At 34.9% G+C, this 26,893-nt stretch overlaps 1 protein-coding gene across 8 annotated transcripts in view; it reads left to right on the top strand.

Moving 5' to 3' along the window:
* The window catches only part of NFIB (nuclear factor I B), a 244,686-nt gene that overhangs the window by 202,250 nt on the left and 15,543 nt on the right, over window positions 1-26,893 (top strand). For 2 of the 8 annotated variants that reach the window (XM_065908341.1, XM_065908337.1), the window contains exons 7-11: window positions 842-976; window positions 4,827-5,011; window positions 9,233-9,398; window positions 12,442-12,524; window positions 22,282-22,370. In XM_065908341.1, the coding sequence (XP_065764413.1) occupies window positions 842-976; window positions 4,827-5,011; window positions 9,233-9,398; window positions 12,442-12,524; window positions 22,282-22,370 (658 nt within the window). The remainder of the gene's footprint in view (window positions 1-841; window positions 977-4,826; window positions 5,012-9,232; window positions 9,399-12,441; window positions 12,525-22,281; window positions 22,371-26,893) is intronic. The other 6 variants (XM_065908345.1, XM_065908343.1, XM_065908338.1 and 3 more) reach the window with 5 other exon arrangements.

Here is a 26,893-nt window from a genome sequence, read left to right on the forward strand (position 1 = left end):
ATTGCTTTTTAATTTTTTGTAACATCCTTCCTTCAGCTAGCAAATAGACGAACTCTATAAATATCTCCAGAATGAACAAATTGGGGAATGTCTTTTTTTGCTAAGGAAATAATGTTATTGTTCTTCCGTTGCTAAGTCGTGTTCAGCTCTTTGCAACCTCCTGATTGCAGCACGCCAGGATCCCTGTCCCTCACGACCTACCTGAGTTTGCTCAAACTCATGTCCACTGAGTCACTGATGCCTTCTAACCATCTCATCTTCTGTTGCCCCCTTCTCCTCTTACCCTCAGTGAGTTGGTTCTTCCCATCAGGTGGCCAAAGGATTGGAGCTTCAGCTTCAGCATCAGTCCTTCCAGTGAATATTCAGGGTTGATTTAGTTTTTCATAAAAAAGTGTTAAATTAATGATACGCTTACCAGCATATGCAAAGGTTATTTTTCACTTTTGCACCAGGTTTTCTTCTATTTTCTTCCATACATGGTCAGTCCATCAAAAGACAAACCCCTGAATCAAATACACATACGAATGAAACGCTGAGGTTAGAAAAGACCTAGATGTGAACCAAAGGACCAAGGGATGTTAAGTTCCAGATTCATTTGGTAGTTGGAATAATTCTGATGATACTTTTAATGAAGCTTTGTGTTAGCTTCAGTGGAGATTGTTTCTGACAGATATTTCAAAACTCCAACATAGCTGGCTCTTTGACTCAGAATGTATTTTGTAAAGGAGCCAGACATACAAAAATCACAGGACATTGGCAACTGAGATCTGTTACTAGGTTGGTATGAAACTTATAGCTTGAGAATATCATAAAGCTTGGACTTTCCTCTCTTTCTCTGCAGATATGTCTTCTCCGACTACTATGAAGAAGCCCGAAAAGCCATTGTTCAGCTCTACATCTCCACAAGATTCCTCCCCAAGATTGAGCACTTTCCCCCAGCACCACCATCCCGGAATACCTGGAGTTGCACACAGTGGTGAGGAGTTTCAAGCATAGAAGAGAAATCTCTTTCTTGTTTGCAGAGTCCAAAGTCTTGGGGATGGATCAAGACTATAATCACAAGAAATAAGCAAATATATAGTTATCTTAACAGTAGCTTCCGTATTGGTCCTAATTCTATATATTTTACTAAGAGAAAGATGGAATTTCAAGTATACTGCTGGGTCCAAAATATTTCTAGCAGCATTGATGTATAGATTCTATTTCCATAGATGTTATCTTCTCTGTAGAAATCAATATTTTAACTACTTGTTTGGGAGCAAAATTAATCAGAAAAATAAGAGACATTTTGACAATTATTTTATATATATAAATCCTTCCTGTGGGCTAGTACACTTGGTATTATGTTTAATATCATAATTTAAATAGGAAAAAGAATCCAATATTTCACATTTATACTTGGAAGAGTGATTCACATCAGATGCTCTTTCAAAATTAAAAACGAGATATAATTCATAAGCAATATTGCATACTTTCTTCCTATTGCTCTTAAGCCCTAGAGAGGAGTAGGCGGACTTTAAGGTGAAGAAAACTTTTTATATAAACAATAATATGTTTATAGTGATACTCTTATTGCTTTAAATATATGGTGAGACAACTCCTTATTCTTCCAAAAAATGAATCTAGGTTTTAAACCTTTATTCAAGGGATATAACAACTGTTTATAATAAAATTCTTAAGTTTGGTCTATAAATATATATTGATAGGTGTTGTCACTGTACTTAAAAAATGCATAGCCTTCAATGCTATCATTAAGACAGTTATAAAATTAAGAGAAGAATATACATGTCAAATTGGTATATAATTTTTTTTAACATTTATTTATTGGACTGCTAAGATAAGTGAAAAAAAATCAATAACTCTTTCATACATTTGTAATGTTGAGTATTTGGGCAAAATGAACTTCAAAGTCAGATCACTCCTTATGATGTCTGATTAAAGTATTTATATTTCTAACATTTGGAAAAAATCCAACAGTACGTTTTTACATAATAAACCCTGGAAGATCCAGACAAGCCTCCACGTTTGTCTTTTACCATATGTATGGTATGTTCAGTGGGTAGTGTGTTAGGACCGGTAGCACGCTTGTCAGGAGAAACATTTCCTCTCCTTAATGAGTGATGGCGTAGTGGGGAGAGAGAGAGACCACAACATCAGCTAGGTATTGAATACAAACAGGATTGAACACATGGAGGAGGATAGATGCCTGGAAGAGGTAGGTTCACAACAAAAGGGAACAAGCCAGGGAGACGGACATTTCAGGCAGAGTGGAGAGCATGCATCTATACAGTGGAGGTCATTGCAGCAAGGAACTGCTGTATATTGAGGAATACACAATACCAAAATATGCCCTGCACAGGGGAGAATGGCTAGAGATGAGGCCAAGGAAGTGGGACCAGACTGGGTCTTAAAGCACTTGCCGCTGCTGCCCCTAAGTCACTCCAGTCATGTCTGGCTCTGTGCAACCCCATAGATGGCAGCCCACCAGGCTCCTCTGTCCCTGAGATTCTCCAGGCAAGAATACTGGAATGGGTGGCCATTTCCATCTCTAATGCATGCATGCATGCTAAGTTGCTTCAGTCGTGTCCAACTCTTTGCAACCCTATGGACACAGCCCTCCAAGCTCCTCCATCCACAGGATTCTCTAGGCAAGAATAATAGAGTGGGTTGCCATTTCCTTCTCCACTTAAAGCGCTTGAGGACCATATGAACGTGAAGTTGTTGGAATTTTATTATTGAAGCAATAGGGAGCAATTGAAAGATTTAGCAGAGAAGTTCCATGATTTAAATGATTTTTTTTTTAATTATTCATTTGACTTTGCAATATCTAGGCAAAGAATACATATAATGTATTTGTAGGTATGGATGGATTCTTTCATAATGAAGGGAAATGTTTTCTCTTTGTAGTTGGCTTTTCTGTCTTTAAAAGACTAGAATGACCTTTATTAATAAGGTAGTAATTTTTACCTTCATGGAAATTCTGCATTCTACCTAGTTTGTATCAGGCCAGCTAGACCTTATTTGAGTACAAGTTCTTGGGAGTCCAGAGTTTTGAGCTCTGATTTGCTATGTGTCAGTTCAAATCAATCAAAAGAGATCTCTTCCAAAACTATTGATACCAAATGATCTTAAAGCCCAGAAGACCCAATGGAGCTATTTGTATATCTTCCAAGGGTTTGGGTACAGATGTAAGTAAAAACCATGGTTAAATTGAGCTGAAATTAAGAGCACTTTGACACTAAGTCAGAAGATGTGCAATTTAATTTATATGTTTTGCATTTTCTTAAATTATACCCTCAAGTGTGTATGTCTCTTAAAGTAGTATTTGGAAAAGGAATTTTGTTTTAGGAAATATGTAATTGTTCTCTGAATTGCATCCCTTTGGAGGATGCTCAGACTTCAGTGTGTGCAAAGATTACATGGGACACTTTCATCTAGTAGGTCTGTGGTTAGGCCTAGGAATCCGTATTATAGCAGCAGCTCAGAATATTTCACATGCTTTCTAAAACTTTGTTCCCTGAGAGCAAAGTTGTTCAGGGAGCAAAGTTGTGGCCATAAAACTGAATTTATGATTCTTCTATGATATACATTTAAAATTTCTTGTATCTTCTGAAAAAGTTTTCTTTGGGGAAGATAGGCAATATCCTTAAAAATAACTTTGTTTAGTATATAAGTATAGAGTTTAGATAAGTCATTCCAGATGATCTTCATTTATAGGTCACGGAAGGAACTTATTTTTCATATTGTTACATTGTGTTATAAAACACTAAACATTTATCATATATAATGTTCTATAACTTGGATATATGAAATCTTTAATCTTATGCATATACTGATTGATACTCTTCAGTTGTACTTATATAAAGTACAAATTCAACATTGTGGAGATAATGATTATGCAATTACATTCTTTACCCATTTTTAAACTTAAAAATTATATTTTGAAAACTGAATAATAAATTATGATCTAATGTTGAAAAATTGCAGTAATATTAAACATTATCCACATTACATATGTTTTGTACATTATTTATCTTTATAAAATATGTGATTTATGGGAAGTTAATATGCCTATACGAAAGTTTGCATTTCTGAGAGTAAGAAAATAGAACTCTTTTGGTTTTAAAAGGAACTTTTTCATTAAAAAAAGAGTTCCCAGGTTTGCATTCAGATATTCATAAGCATTTATACAATGATAGGGTAACTGTTTGGGACATTATTATTTACTAATTATTGGCTTCCTTTCTAAATACTGGAAAATATTTACTTAAAATGGAAGCCCACTCTGCTTTAAATTTTGATAGAAAATGTGTGGGTCTCGTGATCTCTCATTACTGCTATGACTTGATCTTGACTTAGGACACAAAGACTTTTTAATCAAAAATGTGTTCTGGTGGGAGATAACTTTGCTTAGAGAAACATTTTTTGAAGTATTAGTTTAACCTATAAAAGAGAATCTTGCCTGGAGAATTCCATGGACAGAGGAGCCTGGCAGGCTACAGTCAGTGGGGTCTGAAAGAGTCAGACACGACTGAGCGACTAACACTTTCACTTTCATAAAAGAGAAGCTTCTTTTTTAAAAACCATTCATGCATCTAGAAGATGAGATTGTTCATTTCCTAGACTGGACGCTATGTCTGTGTGTACTTAGCAGTCCCGGTGTGGAGAATATGAATAAAAGGCTAGCTCATTTTAAGAGAGTTTGGTCAAATCAGAAAAAACTGAGGAGCCGTGGATTGTTTAGTTTCCTGGGATTCTGCAGGGTCGAGTTGGAGCTGTAAGGACAGTAGCTGATGAGTTAATCTTACCTTTTCTGTCTCTTACAGTCATCTCAACTCGGACTCCACCTCCACCCTCACCGTTGCCATTTCCAACACAAGCTATTCTTCCTCCAGCCCCATCAAGCTACTTCTCTCATCCAACAATCAGATATCCTCCCCACCTGAATCCTCAGGATACTCTGAAGAACTATGTACCTTCTTACGATCCATCCAGTCCGCAAACCAGCCAGGTAAAAATGAGAGAGAACGTATGAGTAGAGCCTAAGGGTGAAGGCGCAGGTCTCACCCTGAGCCCTGAAGCTTACTCAGACAGTGTGTCTGGCAGGACAGCAAGCTTTTGAAATCCATCTTCAGAAAGGTTCTTGGTGACTCACTAAATTTTTTTGAAAGGTGGCTGAATGACAGGTAGGAAGTTTGTTGCCCCAAAGGGGCACATTTGTGAAGATGTCCTTGGTTTGATGTTTTAGGATTTCCATTGGATAAAGGGAAAGTTAAGGCAGAAAGTCCATTGACAAAAATGTCCTGAGCTGGAGTTCACACCTCTGAAATACCTGGTTTGACACAAAGTGCTCATTTCAGGCAGGAACGAAGCATGAGCTAAAATAAACACAGGCAGAAGACCTTACAGTTGTATTTATAGACCAACCATTAGGTATTAAAATAAGCTTTGGTAATGTAAACATTTTCAATGTTTGATGACTACCTGAATATTCTTTGCTCAGACATGACTGTGTTTCATAATGAGTGACATTACCAGAAGTGTCTTTTTTTTTTTAATGGTAAACAGTGTGCAGTGGCTTTAAGGATTCTTTCTATAAATGGCGTAGCTCTGTGCCTTCTTCACTTCCTTAATATATGATTTCTCCTATGGAGAGGTCGCATTGGGGGTTTGGTACAAGAGGATTTTTCGTTATCAAGTAGACAGTGTACCAAACCTGGCCTATCAATCATCATAATATTGAAAATCTGTAATGTAATTTCAATCTTAGAGTTTGGTATTTGGCTTTGCTATTTTACCTCCAAGACGCCTGTCTACTTCCAATCACCATTTTTAATGCTCTGAGGGATTTTCATAAGTGTTCTGTCATTAATGCTTTTCATTTACTAAAATGCCAGCAAATAGTATGTGCATATTAATTGAGACTTAAAAAAGAAAGATCTGAAAAAAAAAATCCCTTTGGTGTTAATTGTTAAAATGGAGCAAAATGGTCCCTTCTGAATTTTTTTTTAATAGCATATTCAGCACTGTTTTGGTTAGTTAAAATTAAATTACTTGTACTTGGACCTCCATTGACTGGTAATATTAAGTATACCGTTCTTGAATTTTGAATTTAAAGTTAAATGATTTGTGTTTCAGAAGAAAATGGTCAAATGCTATAGCACTTTGAATGGCTATAATAATAATTATTAAGTAAAACAGGATTTTGGTATATCAATTTAGAAATAAAATTTGCTGTCAGAACATAGATGCAGAAGTCTCAGTTCCATAGAGCATTTTGCTAGAATCAGCTGGGAACAGTGCACACAGGGTCTGATTTTAATTTGTGTAGAATTTCCATGAATAACAAAGTCTAATTAAGACATCCATTAAAAGTCCTTAACGTTAATTCAGTGTGGAAAATCTTAGAGTTCCATTGGATTTTTTTTTTAACTGATGTCTTAATTAGGCACTGTTAGGGGAAAAATTATGCAAATTAAAATCAGGCCTTTAGTGTTCTGCTTTTCTTTAATTATTCATTGCTTGTTTTACGTATATTTCACTTTCTTTATAAGTTAAGGGGGCATATTAGGTGATAATCGGCCTATATTGTTCTCAGTTTTTCTTCATATTTTCAAGGTAAAGACCCAGCTTCTGAGAAGCATCTTACTCTCATCTCAATTAAAAAAAAAAAAAAACCCCTCTCAGGATTTTGTATAATAGGAGCAATGTACTAAGTAGGACAATCCTTTCCTAATGCTGCTCGTCTGTCGATAAGATGTCTCTCTTTTCATATCTACAATATGAAAGTTCATCTAATAACAGCCTTAAAAGAGAAGCTTTATAATGTGGCTTCATCTGTTTGAACCAGTAGAAAACTGAAAAAGAAATAACCCTTCCATTCTTCTGACCCTGAGTTTCAGAAAAGTTGTCCTCTTTGGCTTGGGAATTCTTCCTTTGTCACTTTTATTTTTTTTCAAATGAAAGAAACATCTGTTTGCTGGTTTGTGTCAGTTCAGTTCCAGTAGACGAAGCGTGCAGGGTGGGAAAAGTAATATCATATTTGGTGGCGGCATTTTCTTGGCAGTTTTTGTCATTTTTCTGTTCTGTGCTCTCAGGTAGGTACTGTCAAACTGTTTTGGTGAAGACAATATAGAGAAAGGCTTTTACCATCGAATGTACCACCAATGATAAAACAAGATCACTCTTCTTTCTTGGGGGAGATATACAAAGCAGTCTTTGGCAGTGATCACATAACCAGAAGTTGATGACCTGCTCTAGAAACAAATTACTTTTTCACTTTGAAAGGAAAAAAGTAGGCCTTTATTAGAAATGGTGTAGTTGTTTTTGCAACAACATTATACCTGCTTTGATGTTTAACTCCAAGTCAAAACCAGTTCATTTGCACTTACTTCCAAATAGGACTCTTGATATTCACCCTTTTGGCTCTAAAAATGGGGGGGCAGGCAGGAAACGAGTACTTGTTGACTTGTCAACAAGTTGACTGTTGACTGTTCCTTCCCAGCATCCTCCAAGGCTGCCCTGATTTTGCTTGTTAAGTTGAGCAACTCAGAAGCCTTGTCCTCCCCACGGCAATTTGGAGATTAATTGCATTGCTGCTGCACTGGGTAGAGTGAGACAGCCATGCTATTTAATGGAATATTTTAAATAAAATTACTCTAAATATATAACTCTTTCCTAGATTTTCACAGAGGGGAAAATCTGGTCAGTTTTCCTGACTTCAGTTAAATACTTAATTTATTCGTGAGGAATAGTCAGGATATTCAAAAGTTCATTCTTTATAGAGTAAGTCATGTGGCCTCTGAGGCACCCAACCGAGATTTAGTTCATGTCTCTAAGTTCTGATAGTTAAGTGTTCTCAGCTGTTCATCTTTTTCTTTAAAGAAGCATTGACTTGTAATTTATATGCAGGCATTTAGATAAATATTCTGCTATATTGCTTTCTTTGTCTCCAAAAGTGGTACAGATTATGAAGACTAAATATTTGTGGAGAATACCCTCATAGCAAGTTGTTATGTACATTATGTAGAGGAGAATTCCAACATGAATGTAATTAAGAATAGCATTCTGTCTAGAGAAATACATTCCAGTATTTCTTTCAAACACTGTGCCCTTAGAATGGACACCATTTTTGTACCGGGGCTAAAACTCAGATAATAATCTTTTCTATCATTGCCCAGGGGTTTTCTCAGTTAATTCTCACAAATGTCAACAGTCAATGTTTTATGTAACACTCTAAGTCTGGCAATGGAAGAGTAAGAATTCAAAGATCAGAGTACATTTGATTGCCCTCTGCGTCACTTCAGCACATTTTAATTTACACTGGAAATCTTTTATTTATATGTGTATGGTCAGACCTAGTTCAGCTCTTTATATCATTATATAGACCCTGAAATTTTAAAGGTTTTAAATATCTTTCTACCTATTTATATAAGTAAACCATCCCAAGTTGAGTGGAGTCCCTAGAATCAAAATTGCTTGATGTGTGTGTATAAGTGCAACTGTGTGTAAGCAAGGGCTAAATTTTTGTGTGCTGAAGAATGGGCCTTGACTATAAATGATGATAATCATTAAGTTCAGTGTGTTTGGTCTCCTAGAAATTCTTGTCTTTGTTGTCTCAATGATATCGTTATGCAGGTAAACATTGTGTTCTGAGAGCCAAAATTGACTCACTCTAGCACATGAAGAGCAGGAAAGAAGGAAACACTGCTTCTAATTCTTACTAGCTCAGTGGTAAGCCCAAGCTAGCTTACTAGCTTGGTGGTGTAGCCACTAAGTCATGTCTGACTCTTGAGACCCCATGGACTGTATCCCGACAGATTGCTCTGTCAGTGGAATTTTCCAGCCAAGAATACTGAAGTGGGTTGCATTTCCTCCTCCAGGAAATCACTAAGGACTTCTGTTTTAGCCTCAGGCTCAGCATCGAAGTCTCCACTTGAGTTTTCTGTCCTACACTACGGAAGGCTCAGTTCTGCCTGCTTCTCAGGGTGTTGTAGAAATGACTAAACCTATATAAGGGGCCTTGTAGCTGAAGACTTTCTTTTAAATGCTACTGCTGCTTCTTAGGGCTACTAACCATTGATGAGCCTCTCAACTCAGATGTTGAGAGGGCTTGTGTGGTGGTTACACCCAGCGTGCAGGGCCCACTCAGTCGAGTGTGCTGAGTGGAGTTGTTGGACGAGATAACTGCCTTTTGGATTGTTTCACCGGGCATTCTGTTTTTGTTTTGTAGCCTAACAGCAGTGGTCAAGTGGTAGGGAAAGTGCCTGGCCATTTCACTCCTGTCTTGGCACCCTCTCCCCATCCCAGTGCAGTGCGACCTGTGACTCTGACCATGACAGATACTAAACCCATCACTACATCCACTGAAGGTGAGGCAGCTTCACCTACAGCAACCAGTAAGTATTTCTGTAGGAAATGAGAAATGTCCATCGAAGGCACCACTGGATATCTGATCCAAGGTGGAAAACACGGCAACTTTTCCAGCTACTCAACCAGATGGAGATTTCTCATTTATGTGGAACTGGCAGGCATGATGTGGCCTGGCTCTCATATGCTCTCTCTTATCAAATTTCACTCAGTATTTGAAAAGGGAGAAGCTTATTTGTTTGAGTAAATAGCTGTAACAAAAATAGTAAGTCATGCCTGCTTGTTCAAGGTATACATTGAAAATGCACTAAATGACATAACAGTGTACAAGGTTTTTATATCACCCAAAGAGAGATTTGAGAAATGTTAGTTATTGGAGCGTTCCTGTAGAAGTCAAGCCCCTTCACAAGGCAGGCTGAATCAGTACCTCTGTCAGATAATTGCATGTTTACATCACTGTAGGTTATGTCATTGTGAGAAACAGTCACACAATGTTCAGTGTACAAAGCATTTCAAAGCTTAGTTTTAGGCACATGTCAACTACCTACACTTTCATTGTCTGCAACTTTTTTTTTTTTTATTATTTACTCTTATCATGGTGCATCGGGTATTATGCTTTTTAGCATGGCCAGAACATCTGAAATGCCAAGAGATGTAGCTGGGGAATTGGCAGTAGCTCATACCAGTAACCCAAACGATTCCTTTGCTTCTTTGTACAGAGTGCTCAGAAGTACACAAGAAATTATCGCAAAGTTTTTTAATTGGCTTCATCATCCAAGCTGCCAGCTTTCTAAAACTGGAGTTGATGTGCACAGACTGGTAATAAAGTGGAATGGATAAAGTTCTAGTCAGGAGGAATTAGCTTACTTCTCTTCAATTATTCTTATTTCTTAAATCCAGATCTTCTATTTGCATTGTTAGAGCAGGAAAATCCCGATGTTCTGAATATTCTGTGTGAAATTATAGAGATTCAGAGCCACTGGCTCTTTCTTTATTGGCCATTGGAAAGATGCTCTTTTTTTGTGTGTGTGGCCCCTGAAAGACTTGGAAAGGACCTTGCAGGAAAAGTGGGCAATACTTGGTGTGTAGAGTGAATTCAGCATTTCTTTCTCAAAATTCATGAGGCCCCATAGACTAATAAAAACCAGATAAGCTTGTAATTCCCATTAATAATCATTAATGCTTAGTAATTGGTTTGTTGATAGAGGGACCTACACTAGTGAATACTTCCCTGAATGCACAGAAATGGATGAGACTCAGTCAAGGAAGATTAAGGATCCTTTAGTGCTACAGGTTAGCCATGTACATTACAGTTGCTAAAATACTACGTCCAAATTTCAAAAGTGGATGCCTTGGTATCTTTAAGCAAGCAAAGTCAGAAGTTTAAATAAAAGCAAATAGAAAACAGAGATTTTGTTTTTAAGTAGTTAAAATTTCCAGAAACTTCTGGTACCTACTCTTATATTGTCATTAATAGATAAGATTCAAGGAAAAATCAAACTGAAATGATGACAGCTCACTTATGGGAATACTGTCAGCCTGTTTGTTAATGAACTGTTTCTTATACTCACATACAGGTTGATCAAAAAGGGATCTGATTTGATTTATAAAATCACAATAGTCAAAAGGAGTATCTTGGTTATATAAAGATAGCTTCATCAGTCCATTTTCCATCCTGCATGAAAGTGATACAGTGAGCTGTTTTTCTTTCCTATAAACAAAATTGTAGCTGCAACTCTGCAGGCACCACTGATAATGAAAAATTGGCCATTGAATTCATAAGTCAATAAAATTAAAGAAAATACAGAGACCAAGGAAACCTCTTTTTCACGGTTGAAAAAAAAGAATAAGACACACTTGGTACCCACTCTGTAAGGGTGAGGCTGTTCAGTGCTGTGCATTGAATTCCAGAGATCTGGAGATTGAACGGGGGCCACTGACTGTTTATGGCTGCCATTGCGTGAGTACTTCATTCAGGAATAAATAAAAGATGAATTGTGAGCATCTTCACTGTTTTAAAAAGCTGACTTAAAAAAGCTTCACTGGATCAAATGAACATGGCAGAACTAATGTATTGGTTTTTAAAAAGCCTTTTGAAAATTATTGTCTGGATTCCTCATCAATCTGGAGGTTTTGAACCACATACTTTAGCTTTCTTCAGACCTAGAAATGTAACATAAATGATAACAATTTAGTTTTCCTGTTTATTCTGACATGGAACAATGGGGTTGCTTAGTGCTTAGAAGATGCATCAGTCCTTTCCTTGTGAAAAGAAGCAAAATTCTTTAGGACTAGGGAGACATTTTCTTTGGGAAATTCACTCTGCACCAAAAAGTACCTAAATGAAAAGTACTTGCAAGGTGAGACCATTATAATTTAAGGAGTATTCACCTTACGCACTTACTACCTGGTGGCGAAGTATTTAAAAGGGGCTGTCAGCTCCATTCCTGGATCAGTCCCAAAAGATTGACTTTTTGTGCTTCTGGAAAAGAAACCATTTCTTTTCAGAAACATGTTCTATCAAATATAATAAAAATTCTCCTTCATGTTAACAGTATTAACTTTTCTTTTTAGTAAGACTTTTCAGTAAGACATTTTTCATCCTGCATCATCAAGTACATCTGCTTAAATTCCATCACTTAAAGCTTTCAATTTTTCCTAACAGACTTTCAGTCTGATTTTACATTTAGAATCACAGACCATCATTGATTATTCTGTTGCTAGACACCCAACATCTAGTAAAAAGTTACATCTAGGGAAAAGACTCTACTACTTAGCCAGTCTTTGGTACTCCTGCAAGACTGTAACTAAAGCTTGTATGAGATGACCACATCAAAGGATAGGATATGGTTCCTGGATAGACTTGGAGGAGAAGGATAAGCCAGTTGACTTGAGGTCAACTATCATTTCTATCACTTGGTATTCACTCACACAAAAGAGAGGAGAAAGAGAGATACACCTTTTTTTTTTTTTTGGTTGCAAGTCCCACTTCTCTGGGTTTCTTTTACGTGCACAAGGTATTCACTTGATAGTTCACAATTTTTATCTTTGTTTTTGTTCTTCCTTAATCAGCCTACACAGCCTCAGGCACATCTCAAGCCAGTCGATATGTGGGACTAAGCCCAAGAGACCCATCCTTCCTACATCAGCAACAGGTGGGCAAGTTTCACCCAGGGGTGATGGTGTAGCCACGCTTCTGCAATCGGTGCTTTTCTCCATGCTGTCTCTCAGATCTGGACTCAGAACGGGGCTCACGGGACTTCTGAGAAAGAAGCTGATCATTTTCCAAACTACTTTCTCATTTATCTTTTGTTTCTTGTCTCTTTAAGCAGGGTTTCTCAAATTGGCTCAAGACCTTTCCCCTCTCTGTAGCATATATCCATAGCATCCATGAAAACAGTGTTTCAGCTAGAATATTTTTCTCAGTCTTATTGGCTATTGAGAACTTACCAGCAGCCTATAACTTTCCAAGATGAAAATTGCCAAGTATTTAAAAGGCCATTAGAGTAGAAACACAACGCAATTCACAATTTGTGTTTTCTTTTTCTGTTTTTGAACACTTTCATGTTTCTAGTTGCTTTACTCCTCATTTTGTTTTTTTGGTTCAAGAAGATGAATTATGAAGCTGAAATCTCAGGCGAAGACACATCCTTCCTATTTTAATAGGTTTAAATTGGTTTACTGATTTCAGATGTGATAAAACACTTTTTTTTGGTTCTGCTTTCGTACATCATTTATGTTTCAAGTAGCATTTTAAATTTCACATCTCATTAATGCTGTAAATTTAATGCAAATGAAGTGTTTATCCAAACTGTGAAAATATACAGTCAGGATTAATGGTAGCTTATAAACAAATTAGCCATAGTCAAAAGCATGGACCATACAAATAAAAATATCCCATGATTCCAGTTACAGGATGACAGAAATAATTCTAAACACTTCCAAATTTAAATGTATTTTATGATGCGTATGTTTTGCTGCTCTCAAGTTTTGATAGCAGAGCAGTTTGAAATTAACAGTGTGCAAAATATTACATAGGGAAAAATAGTCTATAATGAATCAGAAAAAGTTGGTATTAATGAGCTGACTCTTAATTTATAATGTACATTGTATGTGCATCTGAATTTTTACAGATGTAACAAGCCTGTACCGGTACTCATGTCAGCATCTTTTGTTCTAGACCTGTCCACCTAGTTTATGCTTAATCATGCATATCTGTCCCTCGCATGGAATTTTCAAATCCTGCCCAGTTGCAGGCAAAGGTGGCAAACTGCTTATATTAAAGGTCACCACATGCAGAGTTCAGAGAAAATCATAAAGATGATAGCTTATTCAAGATACTTGACGTTTTGCCAGGTTTAAAAAAAGCAAAACAAAAGAGTGAGAACTAACTAAAAACATCTGTACACAGTTTTGAAAATACCAAATAATAATTAGTGGTTTTGCCAGCTATCGGCTTTTCAACATAATTTTCTGAAATGTTGCTTTTTTTCATCTCTAAAATTGCTATAATATGAAATGTGCTATAATTACTAGAATATGGTTCTGTTTGAAAAATGTGTATGTTCCTTGTGTTTTTTTAAAAAAAACTATGCAGTATTTATAGGTTTAGAAACGTATTCTCTTACAAATCATTCCACATATTATCAGAGATAATCTTATCATGGGATTTGCATTCTTTATGACACATCTCTAGTTTTCAGTTAACTTATAATTCATAGAATCATGCCTCTGTTATTTAAACCTTTACCCCCAAACATAGTTAGAACATGATAACCACTTTCATGTATTTAGAAGAAATCGTCCCATCCTCCTGTCCTAGCTTAAGGCAGCTTTAATTTTTTAATGTATCACTTGTAACTATCATTAGAGCCTCATGTAATTATGATCACAACAGTTGATTGTATAAAAGTTATGTCTCTTTCCACATGTCCAAGGATAAATCAAGAAAATTTTACAAGCATCAGGAGAATGTTAGTCAATGTAGATAGAGTTCTGAGCACATAAACTGAAATATATATGAGTTCCAAAACTACAAACTTTTCTCATCAAAGGCCACCACTTGTTATTTAAGTAGACAATGTCAAGTGAAGACCTCTTACAATATAAATATGATTTGATTGGTCAAATGCAATATATATTTATAGAATATGTAATGTATATTGATCTTTAAAAGAAAAATTATATGTTTCATAATGAAAAATGCAGTGTTCAATTTTAAATACCATACAAACAGATAATTTGTCCTTTGTATAATGAAAGAATTGGTGCTACTTTTTTGAATTGAAAGAGCGTGATATGCTAATTCATAATAAGCTACAATTTGAGACAAGCAGAAAGTGAATATATATGCATATCTTACTGTACATGTATATTACTAAACTAAGGCTCTAGTTAAAAGATTTCATTTAGTTTAATCCTTCCAAATTTTAAAAGAATCTCAGAGATGAAATTTTATGTTTACTGTCCAGGAACAGAGAGACAGAAATGGTTTAAACGACTTCAGTAGAGTAAAGGTTATTCTTTCCTACAGCAGAAATGAGATTGATTTACTGTGTCCTTTCATTACTTTCCAAAGATTTAAAAGAGACCACTCTTCTAGCAGCAGGTTTTAAATGCATTTGGTTTAAAGTACTCAGTGATGAATGAAAAGAAAAATCAAGGGGTACATGAAATAAAGGTAATCAATCATTTTATATTAGCTAGGAGAAATTCAAAATTAGAAAGGCAATGGTTTTAGTCTGAGAGAGTTCTTTTAAACATACCCCTTAGCTTTTAATATACATGACCCCTTAAGAATAAATATTGTCACCAGGTACATTCTTCAGTTTATTGGCGACTGTTTTATAAAGATTTATCCTGTTAGGTTATGAAAAGTATTGATGTGCATTGTCAAGTGCTATTTTTTTCTTAGAAAAGAACTTTAATATAGCCTATATAAATTAGAGTTAACAATAAATTTAAAATTGTTGAATAATTTTGACTATCTTATAAATAATCTTTCCACACAATGACACTAAAGTAGGGCTTTCAGTGTAGTTATTCCTAACCTACAAGGACACTAGCTTCTTAAATTGAATGAAAATATTAAAATTAACCCTGTACTCCACTGGTAAGAGTAATATGTTCATTTTGGCAGATCTGAATACTAAAAGCATATGCTTTTATAACCATTAACTTGGTAAACATGCAGTTGTTATTAGTAATTATACATCTCTCTCTATGCTCCTTTTTATAATGATTATTACTGATCAATACTGGTTGCTTACTGCCTTGAAATAGTAGTTTCTTCTGACATAGGAATTTCACTGCTATTATAAATGTGTTATCTCATTTGAATCTGAAAAATAAAATCACACAGTCATAAAGAATATTTCAAAAATATTTCTTTAAACCAATCGAGTATTTTCAATTAAAAACAGCCCTCTGGTTAGTTTTAATCATCAGCTCATGCCAGCTGATCAGAACTTTGAAATTTTCCTCTATCTCTTAACTCAATCTTGAGTGTTGTTCAAGGTCTGGAACCAGACTCTCTTTGGGATGACTGACTTATTTAATGCATTCACTATTGGCATGGGGGAAATCTTAAAATCAGAACTTCAACTGGAACTTCATTTTTCTTTAACTTTTCTGTTGGAAGATGGTGTCATGGCTTGAAGAACTCATGGGTCTCTGGTAAACTGAACTCTTTAGTCTTTGCTGAAAAATATCTTTTTACCTTTTCAGAAGTGTCAGGGACCTCTTCTCTGGCTTAACTTCATAGAAGTTTAGTAAAATGTAGTGTTTCCTTTCTCCCTTATACTTCCTGACCACACTGTGCACATTCATTATAGGCAATGAAGAAACTACATTTCCCAAGTTTCATCTCCCTAGGAAAATGGGAATTACATAACAGACTGTTGGATATTGCTTAGAAAATATAGAAGTTATTGTATTATTGTATAAGTCTAGTCTAGCAGTTTTAGTATAAACAGTGAGTATGAGATCGCTTCCCTGAATTAGCACTGCTTCCTAATCTGATCAGCCTCATAATGAACTTGCTATATTGCAGGTCTTTTTTCTTTGTTATCCTGGAAAGTTTGGTAATGTAAAAGAATCAGTTAATTTGGTGGTCATTGTTATACTTGAGTGTGAGGTCATTATAAAAGTTTAAATCCTTACTATCATACATCAATACAGCATATTTAAAAAACCCTTATTGCAGGTTGGAAATAAAAGTTTTAGCTAAGAAGCTTCTTGCTTGGAAATAAAAGATTATTATTGGAACCAGCTACTAGAGTACAAAATAACCTTTGATATAGATTTGAGATGGAGCAAATGGAAGGTCACTTTTACCTTCCCTGAAACAACAAATTCAAGTGAGCTCTAGTTTATAAGAAACAAGGCTTATTTTCATATCTCAAAATTATAATCTCCTGACTATATATGCTACTCGTTATTAGAGCTTATTAATAATGTTACTTATTAATGAATCAGTGGCCTCAAGTCCTTGCATTACTTCTTAGTTGCATGGATTTTATTGGTGCCCTGGCTTCCGCATGTTACATCTCTTGCATGGCTATATAATGCTCTTATTTCAGTTTCAATCACCGAACTACTTTCTATCGAGATATTTTCAACACTTTTCTTGATCTAATTGTGAAACTAGAATTTGAAAGGACTTCTTGTTACACTGAAAATTTCTGTTCTATCTAATGACCTTTTTAAGACATTGCCTCTGTAGGATTTTTTTTTATTTATCTAAGATATTCGTTGAAATCTCTTTATAGTATTTGTCCTGACAAATGGCATAGCCAAAGCTAGGTACATGAAAACCACTGGCAATATAGTCTGTCATTAAAGGCAAGCAATTGAAAGGCCACAAGTGGACTATCAACAAACTTTTCAATAAAGTCAGGAAGCAGGCTATCAACACTTGGGCTGTTCTTATTGTGTCTGTTATCATAATTGACAGCTTGACGTAAAACCCTATCACATGACTTCTGGGTAGGTATGTAAATGGATAAGAGGTCACTTTTCACATATGCTAGCTGGAAAGGAAACACATTTAGAGGAAGTTTCACTCACAATAATGACTATGCAAATGTTTAGCTTTTTGGCTAGTTCTTAAAAAAAAAAAAAAAGAAACCTTCCAAGGTCTGTTTTTATCATTCATTGATTCATTCACTTACTGGTTATGAAATGTTAATATCCAGATAAATTATTCTAAATAGCATGAAAATAAAATTATGTTTACCGTAATCTTAAATTTCAATCAACACAATCACAAAGGGAAAATTGTCTTTTCTGAAAATTTTAACTTTTTAAGTAGAATCAGGGAAATAAAGGAAATTATAAAGATTTATAATTATAGACATTTTAGCCTTAAATATTTTTGAACTGTACATGAAAAACAGTGTAGGAAAAGAACAATGACAAGCAAACCGGTGTGGTGGGTGAGAAAGGGATTAGGAGTCAGGAGTTGTGGTTTTAGTGTTGACATGACAGGACATGTCTAGCCTTGGACAAGCCTTGACCCTTCTGTCCTGTGTTCTTATCTTGGAAAGAGAAAATGAAGAGGTTGAACTATGGGATCTCGAAGTTCCCTTGAAACCTTAAATTTTACAGGTGAAAGTAGCCTCCATTTAAAAATAAAAAAACTTTTCATTTTCTAGTTCTTACAGTTTATTATCAGTAGTGTTTATTTAGCTCAGGAATTAGGCATACACATTTAACTTAATTTTACTGTATTTATTAAATATTCAAGAAGCACAGGCTTCAGAAAGTAATATTAGAAGTGACTTTAAAGTACCGGGATGACCTGGAATATCTTTTTCATTTTTATAGGTTTATAAGTTCCACCTATATCACAATTTTATCTTGACCATTTTGCTTGCTCACTAAGGCTATATCCTTTTTCTTCAGAGTCATTTTATCTACTCTCTGGGAGATAATATATAAAATAAAAATCAATCTAAGAGTTTTGAAAGTATGGAAAGTGGAAAGTATGAATCCTCAAGGATTAATATTTTTAAGCACCCCACCCCAAAAGCACCTCCACTCACCAAAAGTCTATTTCTTTTTCTTTTTCTGGGGCTATCCGGAAAAATGAAGAAACCTAAAAGAACATAAAACACACCTTTCAAGACACTCCCTTGAGGGTCTCTGTAAGGTTGGAAAAAAAAAAGCGAAAAGATAAATTTGCCTGTGTTGATTATTCTGTTTACAGCTTAATGGTTTACTGGTTCACCTGAGAGCTGTTGTCATCATAAGGGACTGTTGGTACATGGGCCTATTTGCTGAGTCCAGCAATGTAGAACGTTTTCTTACCTTCTTTTGTTCCCAAAGCTAATTGCGAGGCATTTACAAAAGCCCCTGTTAATAACAATGGAGCGCCTTCTTGTGAATAAACAGGCTCTTATTCTGAAATCACAGGCAATGTTGATTCTGCTTACATGAATATCTGAGTGCTCCGTAGGCTAGGACAAGACCCAGATCTTAGGTGTTTTCCCTTAGGTGGATTTTTTTTGAAGGAAGCTAGATGATCCCCATCCTTGTTTTTCTGAAACTCATTTGAGTTAGACTTAGAATAGGTTCTCATTCCAGGGAACTTCATCCTAAGAACATCTGCAGTGAACTTTACTTTGCCTTCTTTTTAAGGTTTTGAACTTTTACAGCCCCATCCCTTCAGTCATAGCTTTTTTAAAGGAGAATATTAACTTCTTTACCTCACCTTCTGTTTTCTTTTGGAAATCTGGGCATAATTGTTTTAACATAAAATTTTTCTTAATTTTCTAAACAATTTCATGTTTGTGGGTATATATAAATTAAAGAATTTAAATTTTATCTGTGTATTTATGTAAGAATATGCATGCAATCAAATCAAAGGGTCTATATTGTTACAAATGTAAGAGTTGCTACAAACATAAAACTTCAACTAAATTTTAAGTATCTTCCTATTTTTTGAGGAAAAATTCTTTGAAAAATCACTAAGGTATTATTGAAGCTTTGCAGAAAAATGTACATTGATGAAAGGCATATATTTATGTACCACTTAAAATTTTTAATTTAATTAAAAAGTAATTGATAGCTAAATTACATAACACCAACTCTCTCACAGAACAGAAATTGAGGACTCATCACCCTAAATTCAAATAAGATTATTTCCTATCATTTTAAGCATTTAAAGCCTAATATAAAATCCATTTTGGTTAGGAATTCTGAATCATACTAACACCAAGAATATTTAACTTCTTCCAAAAAAAAGCTTAAATACATTTAATATTAACTTTTCATCACCTGAGAATCTGTTCAAAATTTGCTGAGTCAGAACTATCTTATGCAAACAAGATTCTTAGAAACTGATTTTATTAGGAATTAATGTCATGGAAAATTTCAGTGAATATGCAGTTTCTATTTTAATTATTTTGCTCAATCATGAGGTTTATTAAATATTATTTGAAAGATGCTATATGCAAAAGGAAGTTAATAAAAGAAAAAAAAATGAAGAGAGAGGCTCTTCATTAAGTTACCTGGTTTAAGTAGGTTATAACATATAAGCAGGTATAAATATTTCTCCTCAGAAATTTTTGGAAATGTTGATAATGCCAGCCCGCAATCTAAATAGCTAAATAAATTTAAATTATATTTTATATTTTCAGTAACTGAAGGGAAATCAATACTAATTAATATCCTGCCCATTTCTTTGGCATTTTAGGTTGTTATTAAATATGTTCAGTGATTGTTTTTTGTTTATTTAAGCATAATTTCTGTTTGAAAGAGATATTTTCATCTCATGTACCTTAAATATGGTTGAAAATGAAGAGCTGTAGTGAGGTTTAATCCCTTTGAGACTACTACTGGGAAAGAAACAGCTAAGACTATGTTGATTTTAAGTGTTCAACAGGTGGCCAAAGATAGCCTACTGGACATTTTGCAGGAAAAATAAACAGAAACAAGCAAAAACTAGCAACATGAACAACAAAAAAACTGATTTACATATGCATTCTCCCAAGGAGACAGTAGTGTTCCCAACTGTCTGAGAACAAGCCAACCAGTGAGAGATACTTAGGTTCACTTGGCTTTGTGAAGCTAGCTTCTCTTTCTGAAATTTTTTCCAGTGTAATCTGAGAGGCTCATAGAAACTAACCTGAAATTAATTATTAGCAGAATTATGTAATTCTAAATATACCCCTCCCTTCTTCAGAATACCTAACCGACTCAAAATTAGGACTAGAACAGAATCTATGAGTGGTCCTTAAGATAATTGTTATACAAAGCCAAACACCTTCAACTGTTTTAGATTGTTTTCCTAGTATTGCTTGAGAAGAATGCACTTTGAAGGAGGCAACTGACTCTTACTGAAAAAAATTTTTTTTCAAATTGCCTGATTACATTGCATTTCTTATTAAATGCTCCATGTTGAGAACTTTTAAAACATCTTGTCATAAAATTTTGTTCTGTTTGATTTTAAATAAATCAAGTATACATTTTCTCCTTTATGCAGGCATTAAGATCCATTTTAAGAATATTTTTCATTATAATTTAATTTCTTTACTGATTTATAGCTTACTTATGGAATGTATCCTAAGCAAATTTTACATATCTTTTAACTGTCTACATTAAGTAAACTATTTCAGCTTTTTAACTAATTAATGATTTAGTTGATTAATTAAAGTTCTTTAATATATATAATTACTTTTACCTGAAGTCTCAGTATAATTAAAATGCATGTTTGGGAAATTTTAGGTGGTATTTTTGAGCCTCAGGGAGCTGTAGAAAAATAAGCAAAATCAAATATTCTCAAACTGCAGAATCACTGATAGTATGTAGAAACTAGTCTTAAAGAGAAAGGTTCTTAATAGCCATTTTTTTTTTAGCCATACTGTTATCAGAAAGGATTAAAGTAACTTATCATAAGTTTAAAGGGACTTTGGCTCCAATCATCATCTTCTAGAAATTCTTACAGAAAAACAGCATGCCAGGTTTAGTGGATTGCTGCGAATAAGTCCTCTTTTCAGTGCGAGATTCAGTTAATTTACAGCATAGCTATCTGCAGATTAAAAACCATGATTTTCCAGTGTTTTTGTTCCCCCCAAAGCCAGATAAGTTTACTTTCTTAAGCATAAAAATAAGCAATATATCTTTTCAATAAATCTGCTAGCGCTGTAGGGCAGCTGTTAACCAAACAGAGTTGGATAGGGTTACTGGAACAACCTCTGAAGGGCAGAGCTGATGATTTGGAGGGCTGGGAAGAATTTGTTTCAGCTAGTATTCAGTGCATTCCTCACTCTATTCAAATGTGGTAAAGGATTTCCAATGCCATTACTCTGAGTTTAAAATAAAGTAGAAACTAAATAAAGTATCAACTCTTTATGGGAGAAAAACGCCAGTTTGAGTAAAATTAGTAAATATCTAAAACTGAATCCCTTGATGCTTCTAAACATAACTTAGGGGAAATGTTTATAAAGTGGGGCCTTTCTCCTCTAAACTGCATGTCTTCTGTGTTTTGCAAACTGCATGCTTAAAGTTATTGATTATTTTACTCAGTGCAGATGATTTGGTATGTTATATATTTTTAAAAGCTTAAAAATTTTTTTCTAAGATATATCTCTCTCTATTGAACATTAACGTTTGCTTTTATTTCAGCTCATTTTGTAATCTAATTAATGTCTAATTGTTATGTTCTAAGCACTCATTTCTCTTGTATGCTTTAATTAATAGAGAAGCATATTGCAATAGCTTTTTCTGAAATATATTCTAGGAATTTTGCTTTTCAGGGTAAGGTTTTCTTTGCTTTTTTTTTTTTTTAAGTTGCCTCTTGGGAAAATAAGGTTAATGCCATGTACAGTACTAGTTTGCATGTGTTCATTTAAATACTAAAAACTGTAGTACTGCTCGATCCATATCTGACTGCTAGGTTTCAATTGACAGCTGAGGATTTGTGACTGGACCATGAATCAAAACGGCAGGCATTTATACCCCAGTACCAGTGAGGATACATTGGGAATTACTTGGCAAAGGTAACATTTTAATTATTTCCAACCCTCCACTTACACCTAAAAATTACATGAGCTGCAGTGTTTGTTTCTAACTAGCTTTACGGAAAGTATATGTTAAAATTTTAGTTGTTTTAGCTATACCATTCCTCTTTCCCTACCCTCTTCCTCCTTATTTCTTATTGAGATATAACTTCAAATTTAGGAGACTAGAGCAAATAGTAATTAATGATTGGAATTTCTGAGTGCTGTCAGATGTCGTCAACAGTTTATAATATTGGCGAGGGTGGAACGGGGAGGGGGAGGAGGTTATTTGACACTTAGGTTTAGGACCTGAAAATTGAAATTGTAGTTATAGGGAAGACTTTTCAGCTATCTGAGGGTAAAATATTGGCTTTTCCCATTATAGATTTTTCTCATTTCAGCTCTTTTTCTTTACTGTTAACTTTAAGTCATTTTAGACTCATATGCTCCTTTCTCAAAGGAGGAAAGATAAAATAAAATGTTCAGATTAGTCAATTTAATTGTTTATTAGCAACACTCATGAATTTCAGTGTGTGGGGGGGGTAAGGTAGGGGGTTGTTGGAATCAACAGCTAGAGAAGGAATTTGGTTTAAAAAAAAATTTAACTTCTGTTTGTACCTTGATGTGAATCACTGAGAAATGATTTGGTTGGCTGAGAAGATCACTCTAAAATTTCATTTTTGAAAGTAGTTTTGTTAGTGTCCCATTTATTGGTTTTAGAAAGTAGGTAGTGCTAATTCAACTTCTTATGAATTATTTCAGTAAAGAACAAATTGTGTCAAACTGACAAATTAAATGATTAAAATTCATGATATAATCATATGCAATGAGATAAAAATTTATAGAAGACTGAGGTAATCCCATAAGGAGTTTAACAAAAGTAGAGCCAACATAATTTTCCATCTCCTCTCTGATTGTCATCTTCTCTTTACTGAGCATCCCTGTGTTAAAAGTACGTTCTCTAGTATTGGTTGTAAAAGGCCTGCCCATCTTCATATGCATGATAGGAAAAAAGAATAGAGTTTCAAAGAATGAAATTAATAAAATTTCCACTTTTAACTCAGGTAAAATTTAAGAAAATTAGTTAGATTCTGTTTTAAAAGCTTGTTGACTTTTTAAAATTCACTGTCTGAAATGAATGCCGTATGACTTTTCCTCTTTTTAGAGACTAGTATAGCATCCACTTTAAAATGTATAAATTTTTACCTTTTTGATTTTTTCCATGAAGTTTATATTATTCAACCATTTGGAAAAAATACAATGTATACTTAGAAAGAAAAGATAAACTCAGTGAAAGAAGATAAACTCAGTGAAAGAAGATAAACTATTTATTTATTTAAATAGTCTTTGTTAGTAAGTATTTTAAAAGTTGATTTGACTTGGTAACACAGTGTTTGGATATAATTTTATTTATCCTTACATTCCATGTTCTGTTGGTTGGCTAAATGGCCCATTTCTACATATAATCCTTACTGTATTTAGAAAAAATTGCAAGTTAGATGGCAAGTGCTTGTGTTTTTTAATGTGGATGTAGCTGTGTGAATTTCCAAATCTGTGGGTTACTGACTGACATTTACTTATCTAAAACTGGGTAGTATTGCTAAAGTACATTAAAGTGAAATGAGGGTATAAATTGCTGGAGACTTAAAATGTAACTGCACCTAGTTCGTAGTAATGTTTCAACTCAAAAATTGATGTTCCCCAAAAGAAAAGGTGAGTGGACGATGAATCATCCCAGAACACAGGGACTGGAGTGAATTAGTATGATGACTAATCTCATTTCTTACGAGAGCTTTATTCATCTTACACATCACCTTCTTGGTGAAAAGTTGGTATGGTCCATCAGCTTCAGGTCATAATCACTTAGGAAAAAAAATCAATTCATTTAAGTTAAAATTTTACTTTTTCTCTCCAAAATAATTTTTGGGGATTGGTAGATAATGATATGTAGAATGCCCTTAATGCTTCACAAAGCTTGACAAAGGTAGTTGGCTTTCTTCTCTTTATCATGATTCAGGGGGCACATAATTGATAACAGCAGGTGAAACGTTCATACATTCAACAGGTATTTATTGCAACTCTGTGGTGGGCAGTCCCAGACACTGCATGACTAATACACACCCTCACCATTCTTAAAATAAAAGTATCCTACAGTTCATAATAAATGAACTCAAAGGAGACAGCAGTTTGCTTTGCTTCGTTATATTTATCCAAAATAAGAGCAAGTAGAGTCTGTATTTGATCATACAATAGGCCATGTCTGTGGCACAACATATGCATAATTTATGCATGGTTTATAATATGTGTCTTGCAGTTATTTATGAAACATAATAGTTTTTTTTTTCTGAAAAAGATATCGAAAAATCAGAAATGTCTGTAACGCTATTACTTTTAAAGTCGATAACAGACATCTGAAATCTTCAGGCCATTGCTACAACTTTCGAGGGATCTGAATAAATTAAATCGTATGCCTCTGTCCTAATGGAATAAAGAAAATATCAGGTTGTTTTTGTTGTGGCCCCCTGGAGATTTTGCAGTAGCAGAGGACAAGGCAAAGAAAGTGTTTGGTTTAACTTTGATTGCTGTTCGCTGCCATTACCTTCTTGGTAAAATCACTGTCCATGGTTGCCTCCTTTGTGCCCGTCCTTCTGTAGAGGTGTTTCCATGTCAAAGGCAGTTTCTTCCTCGGGACTGAAAACGGCAGTGCCCAGGGAGCTATGCGAGTATAAGTCAAAGCTGGAAGATTTCCTCCATCCTCTTCTGTCTCAACGCATCCCCCAATCCCAGTGTATAAACATTCCCTTCAGAACTGAAGCTGACTCCTTTGGAAAGTTTGCACAGACTTATTAAGTTGCAACCCTGAAGGTGTTTTGTTGTTTTGACCTTAGAATTTTGAGAGCTCTGTGTGTGTGTGTGTGTGTATGTGTGTGTGTATGTTGCTTGCATCTTGAAAATGTGACTTTTTTTTCTTAACCCAAAGGTCAGGTACTGCAGTTAACCCAGAGTGAAATGCCTTGGCGGAGTGCTCACTTCTGCCTGAGTCCGGAGGGGCTCAGCTCTTAGCAGGGTAATAGGTGATGAGTTGCTTATGCTGTTCATGAGAGTACTGTTGTGTCTGTGCTTTGTCCTCTGATGTGGACAAATTACACTGTTACATCTGTGAGTTATGTGGGTATAAACAAATACAGCAGTTAACTCCCTAACTGGCTTGCTTTCTTGAAGCTATAGCCAGAACATAGCTTGTACTATCAAATATGAAAGAGCAATATATTTGAATGAACAAGAAAGCCACAGAACAATCCAAGAATAATATAAACAGAAGTTATTTTAAAACATTGGAAGGAGTGCTTTATGCAAAAGAGAAACTGGATTTATTGTTTCAGTCCCTCTTTTCCCCCTTCACCTCTTTCAAGAAAAGGCAAAGCCACAAGTGAGTGGCTGTATGTGTCTGATGCCTTCTATAAACATAGCAGCAGCCTTCAGATGGCTAAAATAAACATGTGCGTGTTACTGAAGGATATGTTTACACAAACCATTTGCTCAGCCTCTGAAATAATGAATAAATGAAGATTTTACTGAAATAATTGGAGGGATTTTTGTGTTTCTGCTGATGCCATAATTGAATGGCACCGAAGAGACTTTTATCAGCTATTTTCCATGTTACACGTGTTAGCAGTTCCTTTCTATGAGTTGAATACTTCATTCTGTAGTGACTTTACACATGTTTTTGTAAGAAATTGTCGTTTATTACTGCAATTCTAGAGAGTTGCTTGATTTCCCAGGAGAAATTTAGCAGCCAGTAAAGATTATTTGGATCTGATTGGTCAGGAGGAGGAGGGCAAAAAGGAAGGAATAATAGCATTCATTTCATACATTTAAGTCTATTTGCAAAACCCTCTCCTCAAACTTGTACCATTTTCATTGCTTCATCCTTTAAACTTTTCATTGTAAAATATGTCCTCAATGACCTAAGAATGAATATTTAAACAAAACAATTTTCACTATTGTGTTGCAAATTATGTTTGTATGGAAAATATACATATGCATATAACGTGTATGCATATATGGTGTGTATGTACATACACATGTGTGCATGGGTATGTGCATGCATGTATGTGTGTATACATGTGGCATGTACAAACATATGGCATGTGTATGATGCGGGTGATGTGTGTACTGGCTTTAACACCAAAAACATTTTGGTGTATTGGGATATAGCTGATTAACAATGTTGTAAGCAGTTTCAGGTAAACAGTGAAGGGACTTAACGATAGGTATACATGTATCCATTCTCCCCCAAATTCCTGTACTGGCTTTAGGTAATGTTAAGAGTTAACTTGTATTTCCACATTAGACGGAGACCATCCCTACAAATTCACCAGCTTAGCATTTCCTGCTTTCAGTTTGTTATCTTGACACATAACTACAGTATAACAGCTGGGTTGTTCCTGGAGTTCCTGGGGGTAGCTTTATTCTCAGAGTGCTGAATTTCCTTTTCAGCTGTCAGCTCTAACGTGTATTCA

Source organism: Muntiacus reevesi, chromosome 17, assembly GCF_963930625.1.
Source record: "Muntiacus reevesi chromosome 17, mMunRee1.1, whole genome shotgun sequence".
In the NCBI taxonomy this organism is placed as follows: Eukaryota; Metazoa; Chordata; class Mammalia; order Artiodactyla; family Cervidae; genus Muntiacus; species Muntiacus reevesi.